The 21907-nt window shown below is 33.4% G+C and overlaps 4 protein-coding genes across 11 annotated transcripts; 2 read left to right on the top strand and 2 right to left on the bottom strand.

Moving 5' to 3' along the window:
* Nucleotides 1-464: 464 nt before the first annotated feature.
* LOC131179511 (classical arabinogalactan protein 25-like) lies at nt 465-1438 on the top strand. Its single transcript, XM_058146388.1, has one exon. It carries the CDS (start codon nt 547-549, stop codon nt 979-981), a length of 435 nt encoding a protein of 144 aa, XP_058002371.1. The 5' UTR covers nt 465-546; the 3' UTR covers nt 982-1438.
* Nucleotides 1439-2802: 1364 nt separating this feature from the next.
* On the bottom strand, nt 2803-5797 carry LOC110631950 (acyl carrier protein 1, chloroplastic). Its single transcript, XM_058145010.1, has 4 exons — nt 5548-5797; nt 4589-4702; nt 3881-4003; nt 2803-3185 (listed from the first exon to the last, which is right to left on the bottom strand). Exons 1-4 carry the CDS (start codon nt 5614-5616, stop codon nt 3063-3065), a joined length of 429 nt encoding a protein of 142 aa, XP_058000993.1. The 5' UTR covers nt 5617-5797; the 3' UTR covers nt 2803-3062.
* A 533-nt stretch (nt 5798-6330) lies between these two features.
* Nucleotides 6331-11046, bottom strand: LOC110631943 (sodium/hydrogen exchanger 1-like). The gene is made up of 14 exons (XM_058145009.1): nt 10410-11046; nt 10182-10321; nt 9754-9851; nt 9342-9401; nt 9209-9255; nt 8922-9116; nt 8777-8823; nt 8451-8517; nt 8224-8324; nt 7989-8090; nt 7730-7868; nt 7577-7639; nt 7228-7311; nt 6331-6921 (listed from the first exon to the last, which is right to left on the bottom strand). The coding sequence occupies exons 1-14, from the start codon at nt 10581-10583 to the stop codon at nt 6604-6606; spliced, it is 1635 nt and encodes a 544-aa protein (XP_058000992.1). The 5' UTR covers nt 10584-11046; the 3' UTR covers nt 6331-6603.
* Nucleotides 11047-14270: 3224 nt separating this feature from the next.
* On the top strand, nt 14271-21719 carry LOC110631937 (uncharacterized). Of its 8 annotated transcripts, none has more exons than XM_058145007.1 (13): nt 14273-14678; nt 15229-15341; nt 15519-15605; nt 15944-15990; nt 16140-16197; nt 16473-16586; nt 16819-16944; nt 18072-18183; nt 18718-18806; nt 19069-19176; nt 19309-19523; nt 20791-20992; nt 21468-21719. In XM_058145007.1, exons 2-13 carry the CDS (start codon nt 15260-15262, stop codon nt 21524-21526), a joined length of 1299 nt encoding a protein of 432 aa, XP_058000990.1. In that variant the 5' UTR covers nt 14273-14678; nt 15229-15259; the 3' UTR covers nt 21527-21719. The 8 variants fall into 8 exon arrangements, with proteins under 8 accessions (XP_021635672.2, XP_058000990.1, XP_021635667.2 ...); XM_021779975.2 differs by having other exon boundaries at nt 15152-15341; nt 19297-19523; nt 21400-21632; XM_021779974.2 differs by having other exon boundaries at nt 14275-14678; nt 19297-19523.
* The last annotated feature ends 188 nt before the right edge of the window (nt 21720-21907 follow it).

Below are 21907 nucleotides of genomic sequence, written 5' to 3'. Positions count from 1 at the left end.
TTTTTAAAAACTTTAAAAAATTTTTATTTTTCAACCTATTAAATTAATAGATTAAAAAAGTTTTCTCTTTGCAACTTTTAAATACTTTAAAAAAATTTTCATTTCTTCTTAATCGCTAAAAATTTATAAATATTTGAAAATTATAAAAAATTTTACTTTAAAAAATTTTATTATTCTCTACCAAGGATTAAGTAATCAAATTAGATTAAGCTATAAATCCATGATTATGCTGAAATTAGGGAAACCCAAGCCAAAATCAAGGGACAGAAGGAATCATTAACCAAACTCCAAACAAGTATATGGCAACAAAATTCAACCAATCTTTGTCTCTTACCCAAACATGCCAACCTGCATTTTCTCATCACCACCCAGTCATCACATCCCATATGGTTCAGGGCCCCACCCAAAGGCCCTAGTCATACCTTTAAAAATAATTCATCATAACTTGCACCAAAGCTCCTACACTGTCCACAGCCCCCACAATTTCTTCAAATAAAAACTTTCATTACACTCTCTCACTACTATATTTTACTCTCTCCATTAAGTATGGCATTGATTTCCTTCATCATTAGAATGGCCTCCTTTTGGTTTCTCTTATCATTCATTTTATCTTTAATCATCTTCCCATTTCTTTCTTCATCTACTCCGCTCAATTCACAAGATTCAACTATCCCAACTTCTCCAGCATCCCTACAAAACTCTCCACCTCTGTCTCCTTTCCAGGAGTTGTCACCAGATATTGCTCCTCTTCTGCCTTCTCCTGGTGGTGTGTTACCTTCTCCAACCGTATCATCTTTGCCTACCATTCCCTCCACCCAAAGCCCACCTAATCCAGATGAGTTGACTGCACCAGGCCCTGATTCTGCATTTTCACCACTAGTGTCATTTCCAGCCTCCTCTGCAGCACCTGAAACCTTAGTGAACTTAGCTGCTGCTGTAGGGTGTATACTATTTTGGTCATTTCAGCTTTTAAAAATGTGAGTTATTTGCTTCCTAAAACATCCAGTGGCTGTACTATGTTAGAGAATTTCTCTATTTCCATGTTAATTTTCCATTAATTATAGTATACAATATAATGTACCTAGTATTTGTTTGTCTACCGATGAGTTGAAAGGTGTATTGTGGTAATAAACATGATTGTCCTATTCTGTATTCTGGGTATTTGAGGAAGCTACAACCTCTTAACCTGAGTGCTATTCTGCAGAACATAGTGGTTCTTGCCTGCCATGGTTGCTGCTCATTGCATACCTGCTGTGAGTTGCAGGTGATGAGTGAGTGAGCACATGGTTTTGATTCACATCAAATATCAGAACAAACCATTTCTATCACAAAAGCATGTGACCCACAGCCAAAGCCCATGTATTAGGTGACAATTTTGTTGACAAGTCTGTCACATGTTAACTAATCATGCTTAATATAATAGTGCTATCAAGGTAAATCTGCTTTGTCAACTTTCCACTATCATCATTTCTCTTGAGGAATCCCAAGTCTAACTGGGTCAACAATATAATCGAAAGATATATTCATGACCAATCAAAGAAACATGTTCAAAATTTTAAAAGTAATTTACTATTTTAAAAATGAAAATGATTAATATAGTGAGTCATTATGATGAACAATATCATAATGATTACAACAAATAGAAAAATAACTAATTTATTAAAAATTTAATCACAGAAAATAAATGAATAAAAATCAAATTTTACCCACTAAAATAACAAAATAATATAAAAATGAATGAAGCATATAAAAATATTATAAAAAAAATTGTCACTATATCCAGCAGATTTCTTGTGCAATTTGCTCAAGTCTAGCAGCCCTTAAATCAAATTGAGATTGGCCCAAATCAAACCCAAAATTGGTCCTAAAATCTGACACAGGGGAGCCAATTTCAGTTTCTCCTCCTGTCAACTCTTAGCCTAAATCGGCAATCCAGTTTAGGTTTGAATCGAATTATTTTTAAAATGACGTTTTAGACGTAGGAAGACACTACGCGGACTAAATCAGATCGAATTGCTCAACAACCAATAGTCTTGAACCACAATCAATTAAAACCGCCCAGAATCGATTTGATTCAAGCTCATCTCCTACTCTTGGACGATGAATACACAACAATTAATACACGACAAATCGAGGCCACGAATGCGTAGCCACATACTGGAATTTCTGGACAAGTAATTATTTACCTGTTTGTTCAATTGCAAAGAGTAAGATACCTTTAACAGTGAACATTATCCATCTTCCTGCAATCATGGGGTAGAGGTTCTACTTTATTCTTTCTTAACGGAAGACAGTGATTGAACTGATAATAAACACTCGTTTAAATCTCAGCTGTGTTTATGTTTTCTCTTCTCTGTGCCAAATCTTGAGTTGGACATACACTCGCAATGTTTTATTACAATGTGAAATGTTCTGTCAAGAGAATTAATTAATCTTTTCTTGAATTTCTGGTGAAGTTGGTTAGCTTCATTTCTACCACATGCTGCAGAAGCCAGCCATCAATTGTTTATTATTTTGAAAAATTACTATTTAATTCTTACATTTTAATAAAATTAACTATTTAACCTATTTATTTTCAAATATATACTATTTAGTCCCCTCATTTTTAATCTGTGAATTGTTAATTTCTCATTATTTTAAAGCAACTTTTCTACAGTGAATAGTTGTATCATTCAAATTACACAATCAGAATCACAATGTCCCACCTTGCACACAAAGAAACTGAGCAGTGTCCTTCAGAATCATGCTGTTTTAGCATTGTAATGTTCCACTAAAAAAGAGAGAAAGTAAAGAAGGTGATACTTTTGTAAAATCACACACTGATGATATATTGAAACTGATAACTAATATAACACTGAGGCCTGACATACCTGTTCTCCCTAAGCAGCAGATAGAATAAAACGAAATTGAACAAAACCCTCGGTGAGTTATTTTATATTTGATTCTCTTGAGCAGCATGCCAAAAAAAACACAACATTAAGATATATAAAGAACTAAACTTCATATCATTTGATTCTCTTGAGCAGCATGTCTTTAAGTCTTTCATGCCATTTTAAGCAATTCTATTTTTTCTCAAGAAGCTTCTCAATCAGATCTGCCGCATCTTGAACACTGACAATACTCTGGGCTGTTTCTTCTTCCACACTGATTCCAAATTCCTCCTCAAGTCCCATTACAATCTCAACCTGAATAAAAGAAGATAATGTAAGATGATGAGAATAAAAGAAGTTGTTAGTTGAAGAGAATAACATTGATTACAATCTAAACAACTGAGAATTGTTCCCTGATGAAGAACTCTATTTAAACTTCACAGCTGGAAGTAATTAAGGGAGACCTACTTTCTCTTCACATGTCAGGGAATTTTCAGTTAAGAGAATTAATGATAGATTTCTACAAATTTTTGTTAATTTGAGCTCACATGTATTTGCTGTGGTAGCTAAACAATCTTGTATTTTGGTCAAAATTCTGGAATGTCGACTACCACCTGTCAGCTCTAATTTCTTGGAATAAATCCGTTTTTCCACACGAAGGAGAGGGATAGAATAACAGAAGTTGAAATGAGAAAACATACAGAATAACTACACATGTATATCCTGGAAACTTTTTTCTTAAATATCATTTGACATAAGCCTCAGCGTCTTTTCACGACAGAGTCTCATAATTCCAGTATCAAAGTAAATGGGGTTGTTCTTTGTTTCATGGATATTCAATATAACCGCTAACCAGAAGGGGAAAATATAGATACTGAAAAGAAAACAAAACATGCTGCTGAATGGATGTTGATCATATAAGATAAACAATGATACAATATTACTAGCATACTGTTGTGCGAAGAGATAAGTTTAAAATATAAGGGCAGAGGAGGTAGACATTGAAGTACCGTGTCGAGAGAATCAGCTCCTAGTGCAACAAACTTTGACTCTCCATTGACAACAGCGTCAGGTGCTAGTGCCAACTGGTTCCTCACAATTTCACACACTTTGTCCAATGTCTCTGGTTTGGCCTGCTTGAAAAAATCACCCTCATAATTGCTTGCTGTCTTTTCATTTAAACAAAGCAAGTTGCATGTGTGGTGGATGCCATATGCATATACAAGTTATCTTCCAATTTCAAACTACATTTTAAGTGTAACTATTCTACCGACAGGTGATGAAATTGGTAAAGCTTAATAATTGAACAATCAAGAAATCAAATATAACCATCCTTTGAATTACAAAGAAAGATATAAGTAAATTATTGTCAAAGAAATGATCACTAATGTTTACATGCCAAATGATGATATAGACACAGATGGCTTAAAAACCCAGATCATTGGGCAATGTGAGGTCACATTTAACATCTTCCTATGTTAAAATTACAGGTTTAAAAAATACTATAACCAAAAAAATCATATGATATGACCTCATTAAGTTCAGATGAGCCAAAGTTTATTTGACAAATAACATTAACAATTCAAATAGAATGCAGAGGAACATGGGTATGACTGCTAATGCAGAATCAACGATAAAGGCCATGCTTATACAGATTCAAGGATAAAGACCAATATTGAAATATCTCTGTAGTCTATATAAAGGCTAGAAATACACACCGCACAGGAAACACGGAAACGAGATGCACCCTTTCTCAATCTAAGAGAGGGGAAGCTTCTCCCGCTAATGGGAAGTGAAACTGATCTCAGACTAGAGATACCAATGCTTGATGTCTGTCCAAATGTTAAAACAGAAAAACCATATAAATCCAGATATTATAATACAGTTAAAGATAAGTACATCACGAAGAACAACCTATTTTTGATAATAGTTTCAAGAAAACACTCAACTTAAAAATTTAAACTTGTAGGTGAGGACAATTTTATATCTCTGACACACTCATGTATGTGAATGCTCACCAGACTTGAAGCCTAAACAAGCGAAGACCTGCTTTACCTTGCTCTAAAATGTTTAATTAATAAATGAGAGCGGCCACACCTTGACAAGATGTCAAAAATACTCAACTTAAAAGCTCAAGCTTATAGGTGAGAACCACGAGAATGGTTTTATATCTCTAACTAATAGTACATATAAATGTGATATATCGAACAAGTCAAAGTTAGCATTTATATATGAAAAAGAAATTCATAATCTAACATCAAACCCATAGCCACATTAGCTTTTGCTAGCTAAAGTTCGCATTTCACTGGTAAAATAATTGGAAATGTTTTTATTAGCTCACATAGCCAAAGCCTCATAGAATATTTCAATAATACTCTTGAAATTCTACTGCAACACAATCTCAACTTTGAATCTACATGAATTGGGTATTAAATCTAAAAACAACTCCTCAACCCCCCTCCTTCTCAAAATAACAATAAAGAAAGAATCTTTACAAGTTAAAGATCTAGATCACACGAAAAAGTCCGGACTTTTCAATCAAGACAACAAGAGAACAAGAATAAACAAGCAGCAACAGCACCAATATTCAAGAATAAAAAGAGAAATCAATAACCCCCCACCCGAAAAAAAAAAAAAAAAAAAAAAAGAAGGAAAGTAGATCAAGATTGAAAATTACCTGGGTGGTAAGCTTAAGAGAGCTTGAGAAAGAGGTTATGGAGATTGAAGCTCCTGCAATAGAGGCCATGGCTTGTGGTTCGCCAAGAAGAAAGAACACGCACACACAAAGAGAGAGAGAGAGAGAGAGAGAGAGAGAGAGAATGAGCACGAGAAGAGCGAGTGCTTTAATGGGCAAGCGCTCAAGTGTCTTATTAGGGACTCCTACCAAGTTCTCGTTGTTTTATAGTCGCATTTCCATTTTCTATCGTTGCTTGTTTGTTGAGATTTGGTGTCTTCGTTTCTATCGAAATTCCGTCTGTTTGTTTCTCCGTTTTGGTTTTCCAGTGTTTGGTTTCGGGGTTATCATACAATTCAAAATTACAAATTAGTTCCCATGTAAAATACAATAAGTGGATCTTTTATTTTTTTTTAATGATAAATAATTGAATATCTCAAGTTTAATTACATTAATAAATTATTTTATATCATTTAAATTTATCCAATTTTAAATAATTTAATTTCTCAACTTTCATTCTATTAATAAAATAATTTTGCAGTCCAAAATTATATTTAAATAATTATATACTTTATAAAGCATTTAATTTTTATAATTATAATTATTTAAATATAAAACTTATAATCATTTAAATTTATTTAAATGTATTTTTTTAATTATACGTTCAAATTTTAAATTAATTATAAATTAAATAAATATTGAGTGATTATTCAATACACCTGATTTATGTACAGCAGATATAAAATTTCGTCTCCCAATAAAGTGAACGATGATGATCATGCTCATTCATGGCGTCAAACAAAATGTGAACAAATAATAAGGGGGCATTTTACAAAATCCAGTATCTGGAACACAACATCATTGGACAAACCCTATGAACAAGAAAAAAAATCACCAAAATTGAAGCAAGCTAAAAGCTGCCAGTGTTGACTATAAAAATGGCGTCACGACCTCACTCTGAAATCTCTTCACACTGAATGAAAGCCGATTTCACGATCGACCCATGTAAATTAGTAGTCATACAGTCACTGGAAATTTTTCCAGTCCTCACTGCACCGATTAGAGAAGACTTTCCTCAGCTGGGGAGCCAGGTATAAAAGGTACAAAACCCCGGCCGCCAAAAACAGGCCGCATGAAGGCATCATCGAATTGTCGCCAATAATGGTGGACAGTGCGAGAAGGGGTGCACAAGAGCATCCTTAAACTGGTTGGGTGGACAACATTGTAGCTGCCTTTGTCATCCTCTAAATCTTGCTCATTGAGAAGTGGCACAATTAAGGATTTAGGACTAGAAGGTTCGGAAGACAACATGCTGGAAGTGTGTTTTGGAGATGGAAGCAAGATCCTCACTAGTGGTTTTGTTATCAACCCGAACACCTGCACAGATCCAACAATTAGCTAACAGTGCCTTTTGCTTTTCATGGCATGAGCAGAGTTTGGTCTAGCAGGTTGCCTGTCCTAATAGTATCATGGTTTTAAATATCAGCCTTTTCAGACTGATTCAGTCAATTTCGTTAGTTGTTTCTGATTCCAATGCCGTTTGCGATTCCTTTGTTTAAAACTCTGCTAGAAGTTTAATAAAATTCACAGAATCGTTGGCTGATTCAGTTCATTTCAGATGGATTCAGTCTAATTCTGTCATTTAAAACCCTGAGCATCTGGACAGATAAGTAGGTGCCTTACCACTGTGCTGAAAAGGACAACTGTGATGGTACTGGTGATCATTATTGCACTCCCACGCAATTGTGTATAGCCTGAATTAGTAAACTGCATGAATGAAAACAAATAGAGCATTCAGTGAACATGAACATACTACATGAAGAGAACGTAAACCAATTCAAATTCCCCTAGGACAACTTGGAAAAATTGTAGCCAGTTAGCCATCCCACCAAGGTTTGGATTTTGTTAGTGTATATAGCAGGACTGCTGCTGCTTGAGGTGGAACAAAGGGAGCTATCACAGGCTCATAGGTAAAAAGGAAAATTTTTTGATATGCCTGTAACAAAACTTATGCATGTTCAATCTTCTCTACCTGATCATAAGCAAGAGCCATCGAAACAGCACCACGCATAAGACCCGCCCACCAAATTGTTACCTGCCGATGGAAATTCCGCAAAGACATTTAGTACATTAGGTGATTCACGAACATTAAATTCTAGAAATTTGCGTAGCTAAAAAGCAGTACCTGTTGCTTTATGTTAATTTTCTTATGGGAAGACTTCTTGATCAAGTTGGATAGAAAGAACAAGGGGAAAACAAAGGCTGCTCTCCCAACCAGAACCAATCCCAAAAGAACTGCACTCACACCAACTGATGTTCCAGGGCTGAGAAGAAAAACAAATTTAACCCCACAGTCAGAAAAAGGTACACTTAATTGCATTTGACTTGCATTATGCAATCTTGGAATTTATTTTCCCAATCTCACTTCCATGCATTAGCCTTACCTATGGCTTACAAACTTCCATTTCTCAATGTCCAAGGCATCCATTCCAACATAAAGGAAAATGAAGATCTCAGCAACAAATGACAACGTGGCAAAAGCATGCCTGAAATGGTTGATAAGAAGCCAAATATCAGTAATGCAACAACTAGGCTGGCATCTCTAGAGAAAACAGAAGGGCATATTGTAATTGACTCTTCCACAATAACATTTAAGCCAATGTACATAGCTATACATACTTAGTTGTCACTCTTGAGCTTTCAGTCACATTATGCCTTGTATAGTGAGACATAACAATCCCACAAAAGAATACAGTGAGAATGGCACTTAAATCAAATAGCTGCAACAAAAACCAAATTTTCAACAAGGTTAGAATGCCTTTTATCCCTCAGATTTGAATCTACCAGTAGAAGGAAACAAGGGTCCCAGGTGAGGTGCCTCACTTTACTGTTTGTTAGAAACTTACATCAGCCAGTATATATGAAAGGTAAGCCATGAGAATCATTAGAGCAACCTCCCGGTCAGTAGAGTGCCTGAATTTTGCACAAAAACAGAAAATATGAGAATACGACCTAGTCAGTGCACCAAAATCCCTTTAATGTAAGTGGGACATTATTTATTTTCATCTGAACTACCATCAGATTAAGTAAACAAAAAGCAATTTGAGGTGACTGAGATTAGAAGATACTAACAGCAAGTAAATATCAAATGTATTTATAGAAAAAAGACACATAAAAGTGCAGAAACTCCTTTGACATGGAAAGATAAACGAGTAGGACAATGATTACAAACCTGCCAAAGTAAAGCTTCTTAATAATATATGCACTGAGTAGTCCAGCCTGGGAGATCAAAAATATATACATATTCATAAAAGTGCATGACAAGGAAGCGCATGCAAAACACAGAGTATGAGAGAGAGAGAGAGAGAGAGTCTTACTAAAACACCCAAAATGGTGCTTGAGATAAACAGATATAGAAAGTTCCCAAAAAATTGCATAGCAACACTTGAATTTATATGGGAGAGATCAAAGCTCTGGATTGCATTGAAAAGCACCACCGATGTGGCATCATTTACCACACCCTCTCCAAAAACCAGACTGTATAGCGAAGGTGTTTCATCCTGATCAAGCACCTGCAGCAACACAAATTAAATTAATTAATCGGTCTCTTTTTTTGTTCCCGATAAGCTTTAACCAGACTTTAGCTTCACTAGGCCATCTATACCTGTAAGGTACAAACAGAATCTGTGGCAGAGAATATTACTCCAATAGCTGCCACGAAAGGAGATAACAGATAAGCAAACATAAATTGGGGAAAAACTAGGGGAAATAATAATAATAAATGAAATTGACCATACCAAGATAGTCTCCTATATCAAGGGAACCGATGTTCATTTTCTTGAAGAAGTGCATAGCACCTAAGTAAAAAACCAAAAGAGTTATTCATGATCATAGCATAACTAAGGCCAGTTCTCAGAATTCACAAGACAGTATTAATCAGTTTGCCCCTATTGAAGTTCATATTTTTTTGTATTAAGTCCTGCATTAGTTTTCAGTATCTATTTAATTTTTCTCCCCTATAAACGTGGCAAAGCATGCAACAGAAATATGGAAGAAGCATAAACCCATTAGACGTTTGAGTGTTTTATATATACTCTTCTGGGTATAAAACTAGAATACAGGACAAAACTCAACCAATCATCAACAACAGCACATATGCAAATTACACCTGGGAAATTGTCTAATCTACATTCAGCAGTTTTACTGTACCTATTGATATGACACCAGTGGATATCAGGGTACCAACTGCACCAAAAAGAACGATAGTCATGAAGTTGCGGAAAAATTGCTTCTTCTTCACTTGGAACCTGGTGGAGGAAGAACCAAAATTAATAATGAGGAAGCAACAACAATTGTCATGAAAATTGAGTTATCCTAAGACACATTTGTTTAATAGCACAGAAAATCAAAAGAACAAATACATCTGTGTTAGTGGATAATATAGCAAACTAGGAATACTTCTCTTGTAAGACTGCTATAAGCTCTAGGGCTTCGGCGTAAGGTGGAGAAGCTATAGTCATATTGTTACATCAGTAGTAAGCACAAGATAGCATTGCCAAATAAATAAACACCTAAAACCACTGAATGAACAAACTCAGTCTCAAAAAAGAGGGGAAAATCAGAAGTACCCAACTTACCCGGCATTAAAAATAATAGGTGGAAGAAGATAAATAAAGAATAAATCTTCACTAAACACGAAAAGACGTGAGCTCTTTCCTCCAGTTGTAAGCAAAATAACAACCCCAGTGCATAGACCCTGCATTAATTCGCCATAAACCTATTACAAATTGTGCCTTTTTATACATCCAAAAACCATCAAAACCATAAACATAACACAAGAATGAGCAAGGGAAGATAATACTGACAATAGCGAGGGCTGTAATGGACTCGTTCATCCACCGACTCTTCTCTACTAGATGGCCAATTATAATACAGGCGCAGAGAAGTGCCACGAAAAGGTTTATCGATTCCACTGATGAGTGATGGGATCCTATTATTGCCTCCGATTTCGACAAAACAGAGTCTACGGGAAGCGCCATTGTACTTGAAACTTGAAACAATTCCCTATGATGAGAAGAAAGTCCTGAAACTGATATAATGTAAACCGAAAGGTTCGATTTTTAAGCTTTCAACTTTCCTTCAAATCCTTTAACTTGAATCTTTAAGCTGACACAAAGCCCCCGCAAGTATGAAAAAAGCAACCTGATTTGAGTCGATCCATATGAATTTTAATACTTTCATGTCTTTCATTAAAATTTCCTCCACTCTTTTCTCGCCGTCCAAACAGAGGTTACCAAAAACCACAATAAACCAAAATACTCTAACGCACAAACGCTGAGTCAGATACTCGTTTACTCACTCACTCACTCACCACGAAGCTCGAGCAGTCTGGCTACTTTCAAATTCAAAAAGCTAAGAATGCAAAATTCAAACCAAACAAAGCCGCAACTTCGATGCTTTTCGAACTCGAACTGATCAAAAAGTTTCAATAAAGAGCCAAAGAAGAACAGCTTCGTAGAATTCTCTGATTTCAGCGAATATAGAGAAAGAACAAGTGAGAAGCTGAAGGAACTAAGACATGAAGGTCAGGGACCGCGAAAGAAAGCTAATATATATACTGCTTTAAAACGGAAACCCGAGTCAAATTTTCAAATTTTTACAACGCGAAGCACGTTGATGGAGAATATAGGAGTAAGTTAACGGTTAGGATTAATGTTGGTTACTATAGGATTGGATGTAGCGTAAGATTCCAGATGAGCTGTCTTTTGAAAGACATTAATTAGAGGCAAAATGGGACTGGGAAAAGTGAGATTAAGGAAAGTTCCAGTGGGAATGATTTTGTCCTCCTCAAAATCTTAATACACAATGGATCATACTTTTCTATTTAATTTTTGAAGTTATTTTTAATTTGTCTTTTTAATGAGATATTAGTAGAAAATTAAGATATAGGATTTATAATTTTATGAATACTTTTTTATTCTCAACTTATCAATAATTATTATTATTATTAAAAAAGTATTTAATTAAAAAATTCATATAATTAATTTAAAATTATAATTATTTTTAATAACATTAAAATCATTTTTGAAATCATAAAACTATAATTTAAACCAAATAAATCAAAAAATTTAAGCTATTTAAAAGAGTAAAAGCCAGAGGCCACGAATCCACTTAAGACCCAACATCAGAACAAAAGCAGCAGCAGCAGCAGTGAAATGGTTTCCCACACCCATGGGTCTCCCAGAGAGATCTTTAACAACAACAAATAAGCCTGTACGGATGCCGGTACCTTTTTCCAGTATAAACTCACCACGAGCACTCCTGCCGCATATTAGGGCCACAATGCGATGATTGCTTTGCCTACCGTAATCCCAACAACCCCATCAAATTCTGTTCTTCCGCGGAGGGATCATAATTATAAGATAAATTTAAGAGTAGTTCTTAAATTCATTGTAATAAAAATATTCCTCAATCTAAAATTGTGGTATAAAATTTTTTAAATTTTTTCATTTTATATTGTTAATTTTTTTTAATTTTTAATAATTAATTTTTAAGTAACATACTAATATAAAATAATTTAGATTAAATAAAATTATCTATATTATAACCATTTTAAATTGTATAAAGTGATTATTAAGAGTTAAAAAAAAATTATTATTCAAAATTTTAAAGTTTAAAAATTTTTATATTATATTTTTTAAGTTTAAAAATAATTTTATTATAATTCCTGTAATTTAGGGACAATTATTAAAATTTTTCTCATAATCATATGATCAAGTTTCCAATGTCACAAATTATGGATGTTAATGGGTAAGGTATGTAAAAAAATAATCATATTCGAACTTAATTAATATTCTCAAAATCAAAATTTATCATAAATTTGATTAAAATTTATTCTCAACTACTTAAATCATTTCAAATACAATTATTATTATCAAAAAATTACTTTTAAGTTGTTTAATTTTGTATATTTTAATTATTCATATACAAAAAAAAAATACTAATAATCTATATTTTAAAATTTAATAATTTCATAAATATTTAAATTCCATTTTATTTAAAATAAAAATATAAAATTTATAATTATTGTTATTAAAATATATATTTTATATTTAATTAAATATTTATATAAATAAATTTAAATAATAATATCTAACATGTAAAATTTAAATTTGACTTAAACTCAATATCAACATTACTCTTTCAATTTAAATTTATCATAAATTTAATTATATATTACTTAAATTTATCTTATCAAATTTATATAAAAATTCTACTCATTGTTCTCCCCGACACGTCTGTTGCTCCACTACCTTATCGTATGGTCCTTCCCATTTGATATCTTTTCCTGATTAGAATAAACCTATATCAACCTTGGAAATAGTAATACCACTAACATATAGTTTACTAAGTTCATTCTCGCGTGGATTCTGGTCACATGATAATGTCCACTACGTCGTTTTGATCCCTTTGATTATGTCGTTTGGTAATGAAGATTTCACGTTTGGTTGTGTAATTATGAAACACAAAGGAGGGGTCCAAAAGATAAATTTTGTTTGTGGTTGGATCCTTTTGATTAAAGAAGGCCAATATCCTAGTACTTACCATTTGTGGGTTCGTGCCATAATAGCCTAGGGCTAGGTGGAGGCTACTAGGTCTCCTAGAGAGAAGATGGTAACATTATATTTATTCCCTCTAGTTTTGCTCTCTATATATATAAATTAGGAGAATGTATTTACTAAAAATCACAACTCATTTAGTGTGAATCTATTTGATTTAAAATTTGATAAAATTAAATAAATTAAATTTTTTAAGAGGGAAAATAAAATTAAGTAGTTGAATCAAATTGAATCGATTAAGTAAAATAAATAATTCAATTAAATTAAATTAAAATTTTTTTAATTTGATTTAATTCAACAGTTAAATATATATAACTGATCTAATAAAATTAAGTTCAAGTCATAATTTCTTAATTTTTTATTAAAAAAATTAAAAATTAAAATATTTTTATTATTTCAATTTAATTCTTTAATTGTATTTAAATATTTATTTATTTATTTATAAACACACTAAATAAATTAAAAATAATTAAATTTTTATTAAATTGATTTTAAATCGGATAATGTTGACCCCTAAAGTCATCCCAATCATTTGTCTATTCATAAATATTGGATAAGATTATATAATAAATAATATTTTTGTCAATACAATAAAATTGGATGGGATTGTAATTTTTGAAAAGTTTTGTTATGTTAAACTCAAATACTATGTAATGATTCCTTTCATAATTATTTTTTTATTGATTTTGTTTATATTTTATTATTTCGTCATTAAATAAACTATTATTTATTAATTCAATGTTCTATAATTTAATGGACTCATTTTAATTAATTTTAATCCAAATTATTAATTTGATATGCTTTTGTCTAACCTTACTTATTATTATCTCATGGGACGTGAAAAAGGGGGGAAAAAATTAAAAACGATAAATAATTTTAATAATTTATAAAATAATAAAATATTTAAAATGGAAAACATTTTTCTCCAGGCCGGCCCCCGCTGCAGCCGGCGGCGCTTGCCATTCATAAGTAAGCATTCGAGTGCTAGCGGGTGAGCGGCCCAACCCACTTGAGTTAGCCCAGCCCAGTTCTTTAAGCCGGGCTACCCCTTACTCGATTGGTTCTCTGCTCAAAAGGATTAGAAGTTTGAGATATGGTGCGCTACGGATCACATAAAGACAATAGAATCGGTTTCGCAAGCCTAAACCCAACCCAGCTAAAACAGTTTACCATTTTTAGCTTTCGTCAATCTGCCACCTCTTCTTCTCTCCCTCTGCTCGAGGAGAGGAGAAGAAGAAGAAGAAGGGAAAGAAGCAAGAAACCAGAAGCCCCATATAGGCAAATACTGTGTGTTTGGCAATTGTAAATTCTCTTCCAACCTTCCTCTACATCTAGGGTTTCTGCTTCTTCCAATGCTACGCTATCTGCTTCTCTCCTCGGCTTCTTCTTTATACGCGCATTGCACTGAGATCGACAGTTTTTTTATGTGGATTTTAATTCGGCGATTTGTCGTTGATTTGAAGGATTTTTTATGGGTTAATTTTGGGATATGTACTTGTTTTGTGTAAATTTGAGGTGAACTTCCTTTTCCTTTTCCTTTTTAGATTCATTTCGTACTGATTTGATGGTTTGAAGTGATTGATTAACTACCTTACGGACTTTATTAAATAATCTCTTTGAATGCGAACTTAGGGCTGGGTTCTTTCTGTAGGTGTATGATTTTTTATTTTTTGGTGGTGGAGCGCCCCGCCATGGGTGTGGGGTGGTGTGAGGAGAGGGGAGAGGGTGGGAGGGGCGCGGGGGCGGGTGTGGTGGTGGGGGGTGGGGTTGTTGGTGTATATTAGAGATGGATTTGAATTGCGTGGCACTGCAACTCATGTAGTAGTTGTGAAATGTTCCTGACTTTACCACTCCAAATGTTTATTTTTAATAATTTCCTGCATTTAATCCATCTAAAATCATTTTTTCCCCTCTGACTAGTCTTATTATATTTTTAGTTGGTAGCTGTGCTAGTAGGATCGAATTTGAGTTGTTCTGTATCAATGCAGGTGGAAATGGAAATGGCTCAGTATCTTGTTGCTTAGATATTTTGATTGTGGTAGGTGATATATGTAAGTAATTGCAGTGTACAGGTACCCAAGTAGTTGTTAGTATCAATGGTATGTTCGATAGGAAGTGGGAGAATGGCAGTCCTGGCTAGGCTTCTGGCTGCAGGAAATTTATCACAAACCTTAGGAGGTAAAATGAGACTTGTATTCAAGACTTGCAAGATAATTTTATATCGAGGATTTAACTAATAATTGTTGCCTTTAAAATTAAAGTCTTAAAAAAATGATTCAATTAAACTTTATATGTTGAGTATTTTTTCATTGGTTGTTTCAATTTTGTATTCATATTAGTCCTGCAATTTGGCAGAGGAACTCGCCCAACAGAAATTGGCTACTCAATGCATTTATAGAGAATTACACGAGGCAGATGAAGCAAATTTGCTTGATGAAGAAGGTAATATTCTTAGCATTAAATTTTATGCAGGGAATTTTTAATCATAATGGATGGGGCCTTTTTTAAGAGTGTGGTGTGGGACTAGGGAAATGAATGCTCTTCATTACTTGGGAGACATAGGTTCCAAGAATAGGTAAGAGTCAGCTGACAAGGCCTTGCTCAAACAGGAACGCAATTCAAGGACATGGGAGCACTATCATGTTCTAATTTTGTGGTTTCAAAGAGTATACAGAAACTGCAATTCTAAGTGTTAATTTTGTTGCTTTTTTTTTTCTTCATTTTTAAGTTTTTCTGTTATGTTAAGTTCTTTAACTGCTTGATGATTTTTCCTTCTGCAGATATGCATGTTTTTGGTTTGAAACCTATGACTGATCCTTTGGATTTGGTAAGTTTCAGCAATGCTACAAACTTCTTTATGCTAATGATAACATCTCGGTATTCATTTGGTTATGGTATGGATGATTGTCTTTTGCATCTACATTCACAAATTTCAACTTTGAATAATTTTTCTGATTGTGTAATATCATTGTGAAGGTTTGTTGTAATGCTTGCAAGAAACCAGTGAAGACCAGTCAGTATGCAGCTCATGCAGGTTTTGAGGTTTTCTTTTTTTTTTTTTTTTTCCTCTTCCACCCCCTTTCCCTTTTCTTTCGAACTCGTCTTGATGTTATGGCAATGGGTGTTGAAAATGGTTGTTGAACTGTTGAACCCTTGTAGGCAAGCATATATGTTTTTTTGGGTTGATCAAATTTGCATACTGGCCTATATGTGGATCGCTTGCCTAGTTTTACTAGCTCTTCAAATTCAGTGGTTCTATTACTGCTCTGAGTTTTTTTTTCTTTTTCCTTTTCCTCGTTATTTTTTCAGAACTTTGTAGGTCCTTAAATTCTGCAGAAGACAGTGCATTGGAGCTTGATGGTAGTGTAGGGCACAGGAAACCTCCAAGGAAAGAGAGAAAAAAGTTATTAACTGCTTATCTTAGTATCCTTTTTTCTCTTTTTCTTTTTTCAAATGCTGGTTTAAATTCCTGTTTTTTGTTCATATTATTTTGAACAAAAAACTAGTTTTTGTCTTTGTTTCAGGATGATAGAATCATATTTTGATGTTTTGTGTTTTGTATATCATTTTAAACATATTTTGTTTTTTGGTTTTTATACAGGCTAGTCTTTTTTGATCGCAATGATATTTTATTTTAGTTCTTAACATGTATTAGACCAAGCTACACCAGTTGCAGAGCAAGAAAGGTCTGTATCTATAGATTTAACTTATACAGCTGCCTTGGAATCTCAGTTGGATGGGCAACCTGGAAGGTCATCTTCCTTCTCCATGGATACAAAGAGTAGGTTCCTTTCACTCTTAATTTGCTTTCTCTGGATTCTGGCCTATTCTGTATCAATGGTCAGTGAGTAATTTGATTTTCTATTTATTTTTCTTCTGTTATATTGACTCCTTAGTTAATTGGAAAGATTTCATTTGACTATGCTATACTCCCTTGGTTGACATAATGATGATGTCACTTCCCCTAGGTTTGAGGCATTTACTTGTCAGTGTTTTGAGTCTTAAGTCATACTTAATATTTTGAGATCCTCTGTTCTGCCTTGATACTGAGGCAAGTGCCCTTACTGATATTAATCCTGATCTTTGAGTTCACAGTTCACACTTACTGGAACTACACCTGTTAATCCACTTCAAAAACATTCCGTGTTTTACGCACAATATCTCTGTTCTTCTGCCTGCCTTGTCTTAGTGATCATTCCTACTTATTTAATTACTCAATTTTTCGAAATTTGGATTGCAATCCTTTCATCAAACAAAAAATTTTTAGTTCAACCCATGCTTGTCTTGGTGTTGGATGGTTATATCGGGACGTAATTGCCATTTGCTTTTCAGTGATCATTTGCATCTACTGTACAGTGATGAATTTCCAGGGGAAAATTAACTTTATTCTAAAGACAATGGATGCAGTTTCCAATCATGTGTGTTTTCTTCTTTGGGCAAGTGTCAGAAGATAAAATAATGTTTTGTTCTTTCTATGTGTAATTCTGTATCATTACGAACAATTTTTCAGTGGTGTCTTTTGTAACAGAAAAATAATATGGTCATCTGTCTTTTTCCCACGTGATGCAAAGGTTTGGTTGGAACTTTTTTGTATAGGAGAGTAGGCTGTTAGTGATGGATACTTCTCTATGGCCAGCAATTGAGATTGCACTTGCTATGAAATGATGGAAAGTGCTTTTTTTTATTGACATAAATTTGTGAATGCTGTGTAGCAAATCCCATATGTTAGGGATAGTGGTGATGGTCAATTAAATTGAGTTGCATCTGCTTTTAATGCATGCTTTTTGTTGGTGACAACTTGGTAGTATATTGTAAGCTTGTAACTTCTACAGTACATAGGTTTATTTTTGCAAAAGAAAAAAAAACTTTGAATTTAGCTTTATTTTTTGCTTTCCTTGTGTCAATTAGGAAATCCCGCATGTGTAGATATGGCATTTACGGTGGATGGTAAAGGAGAAAGTCCTGAACATACAGGCTACTCAGCCTGTGTAATGCCACCTCCAACAAAACGCTCTAAACTGTATGCTTTCTTTGTTCTTATTGCAATGTGACTGCTTTAAATTATGTTAATCCTCGTTTTCAGGTATCATATATTTGTTCTGCATTGATATCCTCATTCTTTTCATAACTCCTATTTTCTTTTTTTCTTAATTTTTCATTTATGCATATTCATTTAATTGTTGTACTAGCATGCTTAAGCAATTATTTTTTTAAGGTTACGTCTCCAAGAACATGTCAATAACTGTATTTGTGGCATTTAACAGGGGAATGATTTTTTAGTGCTTATCTTATTACCAGTCTTTATTGTGCGGATAAATGATAAGGCATTTAGCCTTATGAGTTGCTTCATTACACTGCTGTATCCCTCAACATGCCCACCTGTTGCAATGAGTGCGGAATATTTGCTGCTATATATTGGTTGGGTTGTTGTAGTTTTTGGATTTATACAACCAAGAATCCTCCCTGAAAAATCACTAGGTTTTGCTAAATTCATTTAACCATAATCGAGTCATCCTCTATTTAACTTGGTACATATTCCTTTTTGTTCTTGTAGTGTATCAAGTCAGCATCTATTGTTATCAAATGATCCAGAAGCAGCTTCTGGCCTAACAAAAATCACGAGTGCTCAAGATAGTTTTGCCTGTAAGGCCTGATATATTGCTATTAAATTTACCCAAATTCATCTTATTTCCCAAAGCATTATATATATATATATATATATATATATATATATATATATATACACACACACACACACACACATACATCACAACTTCATAGAACTGCTTGAGCATTGCACTTATAGTTCGAATTTAGTTACTATTGTTTCTTTAGTTGGTGCTGCTGAACATGAGCACATGACATATGACACTCATGATGACATGTCTTCCTTGCATTTATTCAGTCAGGGATTTTCAAATACAGTCAACTTTGGGTAGTGACATGCCAAATGATTGTGGTGTTGTCTCTAAGTTCCCTGGGCAAGCTAATCAAAAGTTCCTGCTGACAAAAGGTGTTCTTCTTTTGCTTTCAGTTGTTCTCTATAACATTTATGTGACATCATCTTAAATCTTTTTCTGATCCTTGACTTTAAAATGTTTCCTTCTTTCTTCATATTCAATAACAATTAAAGCAATTAAACCAGATGTTCCAATTCCCCTTGCTACAAAAATATATTACTCTCAGAGGAACACTCGCCTTCGGTCAGCAGTTGCTCATATGTACCATGCAGCATCAGCTAAGGTGATAAACAGTAATGTTGTGAGTCCAGAAGTATCAAATGAAAACATAATGCAATTACAGGCTTCATCCCATAAGGACTGTTCACATGAGCAAGTTGATAACTTTCTCAACAAGAAGGTTTGTGCCTATTAATTCTGACTTTTGTTGTTTCCATGCTTTTTTAATGACAATCATTATGTGTCTTATCTATATAGTATGATGGAAATAAGAGATACTATTTAGAGCTTCACTTGCCACCATGCATAATCCATTTATGGTCTTTTTAATAGTTTATATCAATAACTGTATTGAAGAGCAAATTATAGTGCAAATCATATCAAATGAACTAAGAATGTTTACTTTCTTTTTGGAAGTCCAGGTCCCTTGAGTTTTTTTAAATCTCTACAACTTAATGTTATTTTGAATTTTTTTGTGGTAGCATGGCTTTGTAGGGCTTCATCTAGTTATAAACAAATCAATGTTTTTTGTTGTATATGTTTAAACCAAGGTTTTGAAAATCGGCTTAGTTATTGAACCGGTGAAGGTAGAAAGTTAAGGGTTTAAAGTTCAACTGGGATCGAACCGGGGTTTAACCAATATACCATTAAATAAATATTAATTATTTATTATATAATTAATAATCTCTTAAAAACAATAATAATGCATTATTACAATAATTAATTCAATATATTTTATAAATAAATACTAAAATATAATTAATTATATTTTAAAATGTAATTTTTAAAAATAATTTAAAATTTTAATTAAATTTTAGAGTTAAATAATAATAGTTTATAATAAAATTTAATAATTTAAGTTAATATATTAATAAAATAAAATGTTGATATAATTAACTATTTATTCAAAATTTGATAAAATAAATAAATTTTATTTTTTATAATTATTATATGAAAATATTTTTTAATTATTTCATTTTTAATATAATTTTAATTTATATAATAATATTCTACAGGTGATATACATATAAATTTATTCAAAGGAAAATGCACGAGGTGCTGAGTAGACCAATTGGTAAACATAGCTTAACATTTTGGTCTAAGGCCTTATGTTCGGGTCCTGGATGAGACATTGTACATTTTTTTTTTAATCTAGCAAATCGAGCCATTTAAACCCAACCAGAACCAGTTTACCCGGCCGGTTCACACAACTATCTGGCCGGTTCATGCTGTTCAATTCCGCTTTTCACAATTAGAGGGCATGAGCTTGAACCGAACCGGTTACTGGGTAAATCGGTTCAACTGGCTGGTCTGGTTCTGTTCTGACAACGGTGGTTTAAACTACATGGTTTTCAGGGCTGTTTGTGCGCATAATTTAATGAGGAACTACTTGATCATTATTCCTTGTAAAACAAAGAGAGCCTTACTTATTATCCCTTGCATAACAGAGAGAACCTTCTGCATGTAAACCTGATCAAATTCTTGCACAAAGCTCAGAACTGTGCTTGGATAAATCAGGAGGATGCATACCAGCCATTAGCTTCTCAAATCCGCTTCCTGTTGATAACATTTTAAGGCCTCAGACTGCTTCTGTTGGATTGCTCAGAAGCAAGTATCTTTCAGAGCCTTATTCTTTTGCAGGCAACTCAGGTAGTCTACTAACTTTTCATATTGTTGTGGAATTTAAGTTATTTATTTTTGAATCAGCTGCTAACTAAGCATAAATTAATCGCTTAAAATGGTAAACTATGAGCAACTTGGTTAGAACTGCTGATTGGAATTGAGCTTAACAACTATTAGACTGTATGCTGCACTCCTAAATGTGTACTGCAGTATAGCTTTAAGCCTTCGTTGTGGATACCAGTTTTTGATACCTGAACTGAAAAGAACTGAAAAATATGCCCTTTTCTCGGTCACTTAATATATATATATATATATATATATATATATATATATATATATATATATATATATATATAGACACACACACACACAGAGCTTGCCTAACCATGTTTATGATATATGACCCATTTTTTGTTTTCTTTTTTTCCTTTTAGTTGTTGATGCAAGTCATATGAGAATGGAAATTAAGTCACCTACAAGGTGATGTCTTTGGTTTTTGTAGGACAATCACTGGGGACCAGGACCATGCAGCAAGCAAATGGAAGTGTTCCCGTTTTATAGGAGTCTTCGTGGTGGGAGTTTTGGTTAACTAATGGTGTATTTAGTACAATACACGAGGTTAGGATCTATTTTTGGAGCTGAAAAAGCAAATTACCATAATTGTTTATTCTAACCTTCTTTAATCTGTATCATGCTCGACTTCTGACTCTGTTTATATGCTTGTAGAAATAAAGAGAAAATATTACTTAATAGAGCCATCGTTGTAGTGCCTCGAGAATGCTGCAGTATTCATATAATTATTCTATTCAAATGTGTTTGAATCTTTTGTTGTTTTATGAGATCTCATATATGAGCATAACCTTCAACCGATTTTCAAGACCATGGCGAAGAAGTTAGTTGTGGTCAATAAATGAGACTATGAAAATGAGCAAGTTCACATGA

Source organism: Hevea brasiliensis, chromosome 4, assembly GCF_030052815.1.
Source record: "Hevea brasiliensis isolate MT/VB/25A 57/8 chromosome 4, ASM3005281v1, whole genome shotgun sequence".
Taxonomy (NCBI): Eukaryota; Viridiplantae; Streptophyta; class Magnoliopsida; order Malpighiales; family Euphorbiaceae; genus Hevea; species Hevea brasiliensis.
Note: the sequence above shows the minus strand (reverse complement) of the source record. Positions and strands in the feature narration are given on the sequence as shown.